This window comes from Rhipicephalus sanguineus, chromosome 2 (assembly GCF_013339695.2).
Source record: "Rhipicephalus sanguineus isolate Rsan-2018 chromosome 2, BIME_Rsan_1.4, whole genome shotgun sequence".
Lineage (NCBI taxonomy): Eukaryota > Metazoa > Arthropoda > Arachnida > Ixodida > Ixodidae > Rhipicephalus > Rhipicephalus sanguineus.
The window spans coordinates 121,975,124-121,988,740 of record NC_051177.1 but is presented as its reverse complement, the minus strand read 5'-3'; the positions used below and the strand labels follow the sequence as shown (position 1 = coordinate 121,988,740).

Below are 13,617 nucleotides of genomic sequence, written 5' to 3'. Positions count from 1 at the left end.
AGACGAACTACCCGGCAAAGACTGGAAGTATAGTGAGCTGCTACATGTAATCACGAAAGAAATGGAAAAAGAGAAGAAAGCTATTCGTTGGAAAGGAAAGAGAAAGCCAAAAAGTTGGTGGAACAAAGAAATCCGGGAGGCGATCGAGAAGCGACGTGAGGCATCACGGGAGCACAGACAGGCAAAACAGGAGAAGCGGCCACAGGACGAAGTCAACCAAATATGGGAAATATGTTTAGAGCAAAAATCCATTGTGCAGAAATTAGTCTAGGCAAAAATTAAAGGTGAAAGTGAACGCTGGATGACAGAGATTCGCGAAAAGAAGAAGGCCGCGCCTAGGATATTTTGGAGCCACCTAAAAGCGCTGGGTAGGAAGTCTGTCACAATGCAACAACATATGGTAGATGAAGGAGGAAATCAATTTGAAGGGTTTGAAGCGCTAGGTTACATCCGAAAGATAACAGCCGATTTGTTTAACAAGGTCGCCCAGGGGATTCCCCCGGTGAGTAAAAGTACGCAAAAGAGTACAACCGACGAAGATGTAGTACCAGAGAATTTCAATTGGAAGAAGGCCGAAGGAAAAAAGCCGGCAGATCCCACGCAATGTGGGGATCGATGTAATGCGAAGCAGCCAGCAAAGAGCTGCATACGTCGTCTTGTATGTAATTGAGGAAAATGCGTTTCATGGCTTTCATGTTAACTCATATTATTTATGTTCGTCACACAGTAACGTCGCGCAATACCAACTTCAGGGTCGATCAAGCTACAGAAACGGCCGCCAGCGCACAATGAGCGTGGTACGTAAGTCATGCTGTACATGACATGTGTGTTATGACTTTCATGTTAACTCGTGTTATTTATGTTCGTCACACAGTCACGTCGCAAGATACCAATTTCGGTGTATATCAAGCTAGCGAAACGGCCGCCAGCGCACCATGAGCGTGGCACGTAAGGCATGCTGTACATGACATGCGTGTCATGATTCTCATGATAACTCGTGTTATTTATGTTCGTCACACGGTCACGTTGCAAGATACCAATTTCGGGGTAGATCAAGCTAGCGAAACGGCCGCCAGCGCCCCATGAGCGTTGCACGTAAGTCATGCTGTACATGACATGCGTGTGATGATTTTCATGTTAACTCCTGTTATTTATAATCGTCACACAGTCACGTCGCAAGATACCAATTTTGGTGTACATCAAGCTAGCGAAACGGCCGCCAGCGCCCCATGAGCGTGGCACGTAAGTCATGCTGTACATGACATGCGTGTCATGATTTTCATGTTAACTCGTGTTATTTATGTTCGTTACACAGTCACGTCGCAAGATACCAATGTTGGTGTATATAAAGCTGTCGAAACGGCCGCCAGCGCACTATGAGCGTGGCACGTAAGTCATGCTGTACATAACATGCGTGTCATGATTTTCAAGTAAACTCGTGTTATTTTTGTTCGTTACACAGTCACGTCGCAAGATACCAATTTTGGTGTATATAAAGCTAGCGAAACGGCCGCCAGCGCCCCATGAACGTGGCACCTAAGTCATGCTGTACGTGACATGCGTGTCATGATTTTCATGTTAACTCGTGTTATTTATGTTCGTTACACAGTCACGTCGCAAGATACCAATTTTGGTGTATATAAAGCTATCGAAACGGCCGCCAGCGCACCATGAGCGTGGCACGTAAGTCATGCTGCACATGACATGCGTGTCATGATTTTCATGTTAACTCCTGTTATGTTCGGCACACAGTCACGTCGCAAGATACCAATTTTGGTGTATATCAATCAAGCGAAACGGCCGCCAGCTCACCATGAGCGTAGCATGTAAATCATGCTGTACATGACATGCGTGTCATGACTTTCTTGGTATGACTTGTCATTAATGTTCGTCATACATTCATGTTACGCCATACCAATTTTGGTGCACATTCGATTAACCAAGCGACCAGGAGAGCACAAAGTCGTAGGCGGCTAGATAGATAGATAGATAGATAGATAGATAGATAGATAGATAGATAGATAGATAGATAGATAGATAGATAGATAGATAGATAGATAGATAGATAGATAGATAGATAGATAGATAGATAGATAGATAGATAGATAGATAGATACGCTCAAAGTCGCAGAAGTTCGCTAAGACATGCTTCGCATTTAAAATTACTAAGCGCACTACTCCGGGCTTAGATGGGGTTCCCGTCAGCCTCATTAACGAACTCGGACATAACACTAAAGAAGCACTGCTGAAAGCCGTAGAAAAGTGCTTACAGGAGATGGAAATACCAGACAGTTGGCGAAAAAGTAGAATGAACTTAATCTATAAAGGCAGGGCAGAAAAGAATAACATTCGCTCGTATAGACCGCTAACCATTACATCGGTGCTATACAGGTTGGCGATGCAGGCAGTAAAATTAAAAATAGAAGCGTGGGTAAAACAAAATGATATTTTGGGAGAACTTCAGAATGGATTTCGAATCGACAGGCGGTTAGACGATAATCTGTTTGTTCTTACCCAGTGTATAGAAATATCGAGAATAGAAAACAGGCCCTTATACGTAGCTTATCTAGATATCACCGGGGCGTATGACAACGTTAATCAGGAAATTTTGTGGGATATATTGAAAGAAGTGGGCACAGGGGACGACTGTATACAGCTTTTTAGGGAAATATACCGAGAAAATACAGTTTGCATAGAATGGAAAGGAATAAGTAGCAAGGACAGCGTTGAAATTAGCAAGGGGCTGAGACAGGGATGTCCTTTGTCCCCGCTGTTATTCATGCTGTACATGGTGAGGATGGAAAAAGCGCTAGAAGGTAGCAACATTGGATTTAATTTGTCACACAAACAGGTCGGCACGATGGTTGAGCAGAAGCTTCCAGGTCTATTTTATGCTGATGATATTGTCTTATTTGCGGACAGTCAAGATGATATACAGCGACTGGCAGATATATGCGGAAGGGAATGTGAGGCTTTAGGACTAGGATTTAGTGCAACAAAATGTGGATTGATGGTATTCAATGATCACGAAGACCATGCGGTCTTAATACAGGGCCAAAAAATACCTATGGTAAGCGAGTACAAGCACCTCGGAGTATGGGTAAATGAGGGGGATAGATATATGGAGGTACAAGAGAAGCATCGGTAGCAAAGGGAAAGAGGAATGCTGCAATTATGAAGCACAGAGCTTTATGGGGATACAATAGGTACGAGGTGCTTCGAGGGCTGTGGAAGGTTGTGATGGTCCCGGGGCTTATATTTGGGTACTCAGTGGTGTGTATGAATGAAGTCAGAGGTACAATCAGGAATGGATGTAAATCAAAGGACGGTGGGCCGCCTCGCGTTGGGCGCTCACGGGAAGACGACAAATGAGGCTGTAAAGGGTGATATGGGATGGACAGGCTTTGAAGTGAGGGAAGCTCAGAGAAAACTGAGATTCGAAGAGAGGCTGAGGAAAATGAAGAAGAGTAGATGGGCAGAGAAGGTTTTCAGGTATTTGTATAGAAAAAGCGTTGACACGCAGTGGAGAAAAAGAACTAGGAGGCTCACCAGTTAATATACGGCTAGCAGTGCGGGCGATATGGCTACAAGGAGCATTAAGCGGGAGGTCAGAGAGGCAGAGAGGACTTATTGGATGACAGTGATGGAAAAGAAGCCGGCTCTGAGTAACTACCGAAAGGGAAAGAACGAAATAAGGAGGGAAAGGTTTTATGATAATTCAAGGGGAAGCGCTTTACTGTTTGAAGCAAGGTCGGGCTGCCTTAGAACGCGTAGTTATAAAGCGAGATTCAGTAACGAAGAAGAACAATGTACATGCTGCGGAGGAACTAAGGAAACGATGGAACATGTACTGATTGAATGTGGCGATATTCACCAAGGTATACGTGTGGGCACGAGTCTACATGAAGCCTTGGGTTTTAGGGACAACAATGGAAAGCTGAACACGTCCGCGATAGAAATTAGTAAGACACGGTTAGAGTATTGGTGGCAGAAAAGTAGAGATAAAGTACAAAAATAAATAATGGGGAAAAATAAGGTCATTCTGCCTTAAAAAGCAGAAAGATGGACCGTGAATTTATATTTTTTGGTATAATAACATAGATTTAATCAATGTAGATAAGGTATTAGGCCAACATGAAACAAGGAAGTTTTTTTCTTTTTTTGTTTTTTCTTCGAGCCTGGTTGCAGACATGTCACCACCCCGTTATAAAGGGGACGCTCATAGCATCCATCCATCCATCCTTCACTGCGCGTTCACGTCGAGCAGCGTATATGTATGCTGTTGCTGGCTGTGATGCACGGTGTAAGACATACACGCCGTGGTTGTGGTGCGACACGTTGTCTCCCTTTTCGAGGCTTGTAGTCGAAGCGTGCGTGTACTCCTCGTCGTCCTTGCCTAAACGAAAGCCTGCACTGAAGTTAACTTTCCTAAAGCAAGCAAAACCGAGCTATCGCTCGACAAAGTTGGTTGCAACCGCGTTCCAACTACGGCAACTTCTTTTTTTATTTGAAGGCACCGATCATTCACGCTGACGATCATTTCGATGTGAGCTGAACGTCATGAAATGTCCCGACTCACCACAGGCTAACTGCGTTGCTGTAAAGCATTTTAGGCTAAAATGTTCTAAGAGCATATTCCAGCCAATCCTGAAGCTGGACATAGTATTAGAGGAGCCGCTCGGTCATTGCTCACAAGGAGCAGTTAGAAAACAGTAGTTTTGTGAATTCAAACCCCTGGTTCTCGCAAGGGCAGACACCTGTCCTATATTTACCTGCCCTATATTTACCAGCAGCCATGGCACAGAGCCATACCCTTTTCACGGCAGACACTTCGTCGCGCAGCATATGTTCTCCCTTGTTTTTCTTTTAACACGAAAGTGTTTTATGCCGGGGTTCACTACGACTTCACTGACGTACTTCCGTCACGGATATGACGTTGTAAAATATACACTAACATATGGCACAAAAGAAAACTAGAAAAAGTACCGACGCCGGGAATCGAACTCACGACCCTTCTCTCCGCAGCGCGAAACGACTCGGCCACAAGAGCGCGCGTTCTTTAGCGTAGTAACGGCTAGCTATTTATATACACCATTTGCTGCTGGTGATACGCAGAGCTCGGAGGCACTGTTCTCGTTATCACCAGCGAGATGGTGCGAACGGCGCGCATGGCGCTTTAAAGGTCGTCGCCCCGCTCGCTGCGATGCGCGCGCGCCTCGTACCTTTGCCCTGCAATGCGTGGTCGCCCGCGCGCGCGCTTATCTCGTGATGGGGGTGATTCGTGCGTCTTGTGCTTTCACCGCAAGCTTGCGTACAAGTTAGTGCACGAAGGTCACTTCGCTCGCTGCAGTGCCGCGTTGACGAAAGGAGCGCGCTGATCAATACACAAAGAAGTAAAAACTGTGACAGTTCTTAGTTCGCGCTCGTCCTGTGTATACTTGTGCGTTCGTTTCATGCGTGCTTCTTTGTGCTTGAGTAGCGCGCTCTAAGTGTATAGCTGTGACAGCTGTTACACCACGCAGCAAGTTTCGAGCTGCTGGCCGTTCTTCGCGTGACATTCCAATTTGTTGCTATCGCATTCATTGCTTCGACCTTGCGGCGAAACAATGCACAATAAACACTCAACTACCTCTGTGAGGACACGTTTCGCTTTCGTGTAATACCGATTCCTATGATGGAGGGATCAGCCATGCTTTTTTTTTGTTTTCAGGACCTCCCACGCACCAACCTGCGCAGCTACCGCTACCTCTGCCGACAGCTGTTCCAGCGGGACCACCTATGCCGTCGCCGTCACCAACAGCGTCGGCTGTAGTTTCTGTACCGCTTTACACCAGCCGGCCTAGCCTCGTCCCGACTGCCACACCTCAGCCTCAGTACCCTGTTGCTCATACGGCTGCTCTTTCTCCGTCACTTACGCACATCGTTCCAGACCAGTCTCCCTCAGTCGCTCAGGTGAGAAATGAGACAGCCGCTTACCGCCGTTGCTTCGAGGATCTGGAGTGCCTGAATATCGTTACTGCGTCGGTTTACGCTTGATAGTGTTTTAACCACGGAGGAAGAAAAAAAAAATCTACGCCTCATCCAATCCGTGAAGACGGTCTTTCAGCGAAGCTGTCTTAAAGCGCCTGAATGATTTCCGTCGCCAAACCGTTCGAGCACCCTGAGTTGTCTATGTGCAATGATCCTCCCCCTCGGCATTCCTTTCAGTGGCCCTTGGTGCCCTCCGCAGTGGGCCTAGTGGCGGCAGCCCTTCGTTGCCATGTCGCCTCGGCTTCGCGAGTTCGCATTTCGGAGTCGTCAGCTCTCTGCTGGCGCTTCATGATCATTATCGTCATCATAATTTATTTTTCTCTTAAAGGGGCCCTGCAACACTTTTCCAAGTAGCCATGAAATGCCTTCACTGAAGGAACGTATTGCCTCACGAATCCAAAGCCGCAAAAATTTTTAGAATCGGTTCTGTACGAGCGAATTCCTTTCTCTCTTCTCTCGGCCAGAAAAAAGCGCTGGAAGCTAAGCAGGGGGTAATGGCACGGGGGACGAAGGTACGTAACGCGCGCCTCCTGACCTTGGGCACATTTTCTTTTCTTTTTTCTTCGAATGCGTGGCGTACTTTCAGTGCGATAGCGCGCGCGCGCGGGGGAGAGTGGCGGAGTTTCGCGGCGACCACAGTAACTACCGAGCGCGCCATGTTGAAATCAGCCAATGGCGTGGATCCTGCCTGTGACGCCGTAAGCATCATTTTTGTCGGGAGAAGAGGAAGCGCTTTTTAGCTGACTTTGCGAATTTATTGTAAATCTCAGGCCACGTGCTGCGCTATAATGTTTGGCTCGCGTGTTCTCGGGAGCCTCGACTACCGGTCGGCAGCGTTTTCTGACCATGCTGAACAAGTGTTGCAGGACACCTTCAAAGGCCCCTCTCGGGGTAATACATAAGTAGGAGGGAGGGGGTTACATAGGAAGTAAAATAGATAAAACGTTAAGGGTCACAACATCGAAGCACATCTCTCAGGGAAACGCGCTTGGCGCTTGGATTCCGCTTCGCGAGCTTGCACTGATGCGTCTTCGGCACGGCGGCGTCTATGTGCGCGAGTGTATATGATTGTCTAGCCAGGCACGTTATGTGAATCCGCCGCTAGATTTCAAATACGCGAGCTTACACCTGAGTGGTCAATGCGAGATCACGTGACTTGCCTGCTCAGCCAGAGGCACATGCCCTGTAGGAGTTTTCTGCGGACGCTGACTACGGCGCAGGTTAGACCAAGACAGCCTCTCTGTAAAAGGGCTTTTTTTTGTAATGTAGCGCTGCTGATGCGTGCGTTGAAGAGAAACTAAAATAGGTTTTGAGTCCAGAAAAAGAAATAAGGAAATTCAGAAGCATTGACATTTTTTAAGTTGCCTGCGAAACTTTTTCACCGATTTTTAATTTAACAGCGGTGCTGTAAGCGGAGAAACTTTAGCCGCCGTGCTGACCCTCGGCGCGCGGAGCGTGGGAGAGGAGCATATGACAAAGACGTAGAGAAGAGGCGCCTAGAGCATGTAACCGTAACGGTGCTGAAGTGGTACGAGCGTCCGCCTCCAATGCGGGACGTATTAAGGAGAAAGCCTTTAATGTCTCATACTCGTGACCTGCTCGCGACGTCCATCCGTCCGGTCGTACCATGGCACGGTGCCGGCTGTGGCCTCTCCCCCTCACACTCTCTCAGCAATCACGTGATGGCACAGCGGCGCATAGCAACAGTTCGGCGTTGCTCCTTCCAACGCGCGTTGCGCAACTGTTGCGAAATGCGGCGGCGGCGTCCAGCGGCGGCGTCCAGCGGCGGCGTCCATCGGCGGAGTCGAATGGCCACAGGCCTTCGCAGGACACACTTTGGCATTTACAAACTGTCCAATTTTTTTCTGTGCGCACCGTTTTCCAATAAGTGATGCCCCCGCGATCGTGGGCTTGTCGGCGATCAGCCGTTTCTGGTATGACACTAGCGTGGTCTTTTATCGAGGTGATTTGTTATTTCACGTTGCCACATTCCATTGTTGCCTGAACATGAACGCATGACCGTCGTTGTTGCCTATAGCAACAGAAGTGTTGTACGGCTAAGCACGTGGGTGAACGTCCCATTCCCGGCATGGAGGAAGGAATAAAGTTATTAGGAAGCATTGAGCAACGCGAAAGAAAGAAAGAAAGAAAGAAAGAAAGAAAGAAAGAAAGAAAGAAAGAAAGAAAGAAAGAAAGAAAGAAAGAAAGAAAGAAAGAAAGAAAGAAAGAAAGAAAGAAAGAAAGAAAGAAAGAAAGAATAGTAGTACGTCAGGCACTCAGACGCCAACCGCTTCGCTTACCCCCAATTTTACTGACAGAGAAAGGGCTTTTGATTTTTTTTAATGGGGGAAGGTATTCCGGGCCTGGCACTCGGTGTTGGGGGGAATACTCGCCGTAGTCTTGTCGATGAAGTCTCCACAACTGAAGCGACGTTGTCCCTTCTGTCTTCTCGCCAAACAGCGTGGTCAACGTGTGACGTCGCCTATACCGCAGAGGCAGCGTCGGCAGAAGTCTCGTTCCCACCGCTCCGAATTCCACGGCCGATGTACCCGTCGTTGTCGCCACTAATGGTGGCATTTAAGAAAAAAAGGCCATACGCTTTGTTCATTGCACCACGTGCATAGTTACTAACTGATAGAAGTGATGTACAAAGCTTGCCGATTCTGCAAGTGTGTAGCAGCGTCCAGTACCAAACCCGCGGCCTCCGCGATTAGCTCCGGCAGCTCTCTGCCGGAGCTGATCGCGGAGGCCACGGCTATACCACTCGTGAGATCTGGAGCCGCGATGCAAGGGCACAATAAATTCAGGGACACCGACCGGCGATGCAACTCTCTTTGATTTTACTTTTCCTTGTGACATCGCGGGCGTTGAGAAAAATAATTGTATTCAACAACGAGCAGCATAAAGGTGAATGTTTATACTGTGAGCTTCATAGAGAGAGAGAGAGATGATAAACGCTTAATCAAAACTTCTAATGTGGGCAGGGCTCTTCATATAAGCGCCCTATGACGATCTCGCGCTCTATCGTAACAACGTTACGCATGTTAGTAGCGCGCGAAGGAATGCTTCTATTGACTACATGTTCGTGCAGAACGAAGCAGCGCGCTTGCCCTTGCGACACAGCTGCTCATTCGGAGATGCGCTTACTCTTGCCATTTCCATGCACTTTTGGTAAGGAAGACCACAAACATTGAGCTAATGGTAAATTAATCATTCTTGTTCCCTAGCGCTCCTTTATATTAGGGGTGTGCGAACAGTGAAATTTCATCTCGAATCGAATAGTGCCGAATAGTGGCCAAAAATATCGAATATCAAATCGAATATCGAATGCCAAAGATTTTATTGAAAATTGAAAGAAAGAACAACGGTAATGTTGTGCTTCATCGTCATGAGTGCTCCGGGCCAAAAAATCTTCGGGCGTCTATTCACAGCAGCATTTTAACTGCGCGCCGTAAGGATGGGAGTTTCTGAACGAGTGGTGTTGTGCGGCCGCGACGCAGCGTGAACCAATTTTCGCATGTGAAGCCATTCACCGATGGTTTCGCGAGCCAAAGTCGGGACGTTTTACGGCGTTTCCATACGCGACCGAAGTACGCAAGACGTCCGCGCTTTCGTTTCGGAAGTGAAGTTGCGACGGGCTTGGCAGTTTTCCCGTGTGTTTTTTTTACGTGCTGAAATGACATGATCTTCTTTAAAATAAACATGCGCTCGCCTTTGAACCAGGATACCAGACACATTTTTAACGCAAGGCCGACTGTAACGACGTTAGTGTTACTTTTGGCCACTTTACCCTAACGAAGTTGCACCATTGACCTTCGTCGCGTTTAAAGGGGTCATGAACCACTTTTCCAAGTAATGATCTAATGGCCTCAGTATCGGAGTGTACTGCCTCCCGAATCGATTGCCGCAAAAATTTCTCGAATCCGTCAAGAATCAGCGGAGTTACGGGGGTTTGGCGCACGCTCCCAGCGCTTTCTCTCTTTTCTCGTGCCGGCGAGCGCACTGGAAGCTAGACAGGGAGGGATGGCATGGGGGAAAGAAGTTACGCCAGCGCGCGTCATGAAACGCGATCGCTCTCCCGCTGTGATTCGCTTGCGCGAGTGCGGCTACCGTGTACTGAGGAGTGCGGCGCCGGCAAGGGGCGGCACCCCGCGGCAAGAAGCGCATCTGATCCGAACGCCGCTCTCGATTTACGTCGGCTATCGGCCAATAAGCATGCTATGGGTCTTGCGACGTACAGCGGACCGACGCCCCGCCCACCGACGAGAGTGAGAACCGGCCTCTGTTTGAAAAGAGGGTGCCTGGGGAAACGGCAACTTCGCGCTCCGCTTGTGGCCATTACGCGGCGCGCACGACTGTAATATTTGGCAGAGCAGTTCATAGCCGTGTCAGCTTTCCGCAGGATGTGTTTTTTCAATCAGCCCAAGGGGTGCTTCATGACCCCTTTAAATATTCGTCCTGTCGAATTACTCGAAACTTCGAATACTAGCTATTCGAAAGTCGAATCGAATTATTCGATTAGGTATTATCCGATTCGAATTCGAAACTCGAATAGTCGCACACCCCCTACTTTATATCAATGGTATATAACATTGGTAAAGGCAGAAAAAAAAAGTGTCCTTTGACTTCTTTTTTAGGGGCGAAGCTCCTCTTAGTCTAACCTTGTCACGTCTCCGTTGTCCGGCGTAACCACCTTTGCAAACTGCCCACTACTTCGTCTTTTCAAACATCCCACTACAATCACCGGCAAACTGCCACTACTTCGCCCTCCCACTACGCAACGTCTTTCACCGACCATAAAGCCGTTTATGAAGGGGGACGGAAGCACGTTTTACCACTCGTTAATAAATTTCTGTATAAATATATACATTATGCTGGGCTAGCACTGGAAACCACTGAAGATTTCACGTGTAACCATGTTGCTTCAGTGCGTAATACTGAGCTGTGATGAACGTATATGACTCTCCTTCAGGGGCCCTGCAAAAGAGTTGTGTGTATCAATACTGAATTGAACGCAAAAAGAGTTATCAGGATTGTTGCACGGGTATGGAAGTTATTTGTCTTGACACTTCAAAACCCCAGCAGACAACGAGAAAAAACGTTACGTTTCGCATTTAACTCTGCCACTGACGTCAATGGCAGGTTCCAGTTACCGCACGCCTTTTATAGAGACATACCGGATGTCTCTTTTCATGGTAGCCGTTGTGCAGCGCACCTAGCGTTGTGTTGCAATTGTTTTCACATTTTCATATTTAAAAATAGAAATCCTTTTGCATCTGCGGGCGTATAAATAGTACTTTTATCATTTTTAGCACACAATGGTGTGGCCTAGCTGGGACCATGTGAATATTACGTGCGTCTCACCAATCTAAACACCCTGGCAATGTCGTCACTCCTACGTGATCAAACGTCACTTTCGATCACAAAAATAGACGTTGTGTGTCGCTCTAGTCCGAAACCAAAGTGGTTTCTCCGTTGAAGTAAAATGATAACAGCTCTGTTTTAGGCGTTGCCACTTGCGCGACGATACCAATGCATTCCACAGTTCCAGAAGCAGTGATTAAAACGACACGCCTAATTTGTGTCTCAGGGCCCCTTGTGTCGCTGGGCCGAAGCGGTATGCAACGCCAGAGGAGGCGCGAAATAAGGCACGACAAGCCAGACGGCTCGTCGGATTCTGACGTGATGTTTCAGTCTTTAATGCATCGCCACTAAGGCGTTAGCCTTCCAGTCGTCTTAGAAATAGTGTGGCAGACCCTCGAAAAGTTATTGTATCACATTGAAGGGTGCGGCTCACAGTGGTCGCACAACTAACGATGCAGGTTAAGGGCTACGCGCCGCCGCCTCCTCCGGGAAGCAAGAGTCAGCGAAGGGTGTCCATATCGGAGAGGCCTTCGGTCACCACCTTCTCGCCGTTCGAAGCGGCATCCGGTGTCGGCGGGCCCGCTCAAGCACCCACTGGTCTCCGAGCCAGCCGAGCCCAAGCCCTTCGACTGCCTCCGTGGCCAGCACCTTGAGCAGGCTGCTCGACAAGGTGGCAGCGGGAGCCTTGCGTCGTCCCCGTTAAGCGCCTGGCCCGAGCCCGCGTACGCGAAGTTCAGCTGCCCGGCAGTCCTGGGTTCATGTACACTGAACGCAGCTTCCCAGCAGTCCTTGGCCCATGCACACAAAGCGCAGCTGCTCGGCAGTGTCTGCAATCGTTCTCGTTTGAGCAATTTTTGTTTCCTTTGATTTCTCACGCCGCGCGGCGCTCGAGAAGATGCTTTTCTACGAGAACATAGTTCTTAAGCTAGAGTAAACGCTATTTTTAATACATGCCTTGCGAAGCTCTCTAGCTCTGTACGTTTCTTTTATGACGTTTCCACACACTCAGTTATTGTAAGAACAATTCGTGCTTCCCCTTACAAATCCTGCATGTGTGAGTGTGTGTTTTTTTTAGTGTTTACTCGAACGTGCAACGGCGGCCATCATTGGTTCTTACTACATTAAAGAGTTCAGCACTTCCATCAGCGAATCAAGAAAAAAGAACCCTACCTAACGTTATTAGTTGTTGTTTCGCCAATATCTATTCTAACCGCAGACTCTCCCCACATGCTAATTTTGGTACCATAAAACAAAGTTTGCACGCCCACAATGGAGAGAAATTCTGTATTGGCAGGAAAAGTTGTCAGCGTTTATATGGCCCTCGGCACAACGAAGCAAGCAGAATCGAAGTTGAACGTTTTCAAGAAAGCTTAACTCGACCTTAAGTCCTGACATATAGAAAGTAACACCCCAGCCATACACTATACTATATGCATTACTCGCGCTTCGCTATTTTTTGTATATTTCTACGCTAAGTATATATATCAGGGCACTATAATACCACGCGCGATAACAAGAGGGCGGAAATCGGTGAATGAAAATAGTTCGTGTCCGCTTGCCCGCGTGGATGGAAGGGTCATTGCTTGGTAAACGCGATTCTTGTAAGCACCAGCCAGAAAAGGACGAAAGGACAATACAAATACGGAAGCGTATATGACGGCTGATCCGAGCCGTCGTTTGTGCTTTCACGCTGTGTCTTTTTTCTTTCTTTTTTTGCGTTTACCTCGCATTTTGGCTGGTGTATACAAGAATCGTATACCAACTGCCCCAGATGTCGACTCTTTTGCGGGTACACGAATTTCACGGATCGGTTTAAACACTTTCGGTATGTTTGGCGCGGTGTGTGGAGCAGCAGTTTTCCGGGTTTTTTTTTTTTTTCTTTGAGAGACGCGTATGAAGACGCATCTAGACGCATGTCCATGCGTCTGGAAGACATTTTTGTATGTCCGGAGGACGTGTCTAAGCGTGATTTTGAGCGCACAAGAGGGATAAATACGGGTGCGGTCGACCATCACGCATTCCGGATCTTTCTCCCGCAGGTCACGATACCTCGCACCTTTGAAATAGGAAAAATAATTGTAAGAACGCAAACAACACTCGGTTACTCAACCGGCTGGACCATCTTTGGGTGTGTCGTACATCCTGGATCCCAAAGAAGACGACACACATAAAATAAAAGAAGAAACTCTCAATGTGTGCATATGTGCAATGCCCGTGTGGTCA

The 13,617-nt window shown here is 47.8% G+C and overlaps 1 protein-coding gene across 1 annotated transcript; it reads left to right on the top strand.

Annotated features, from left to right (window-relative positions):
- Nucleotides 1–5,730: 5,730 nt before the first annotated feature.
- LOC119381268 (uncharacterized) lies at nucleotides 5,731–12,066 on the top strand. The gene is made up of 2 exons (XM_037649187.2): nucleotides 5,731–5,952; nucleotides 11,853–12,066. Exons 1-2 carry the CDS (start codon nucleotides 5,779–5,781, stop codon nucleotides 12,045–12,047), a joined length of 369 nt encoding a protein of 122 aa, XP_037505115.1. The 5' UTR covers nucleotides 5,731–5,778; the 3' UTR covers nucleotides 12,048–12,066.
- Nucleotides 12,067–13,617: the final 1,551 nt, after the last annotated feature.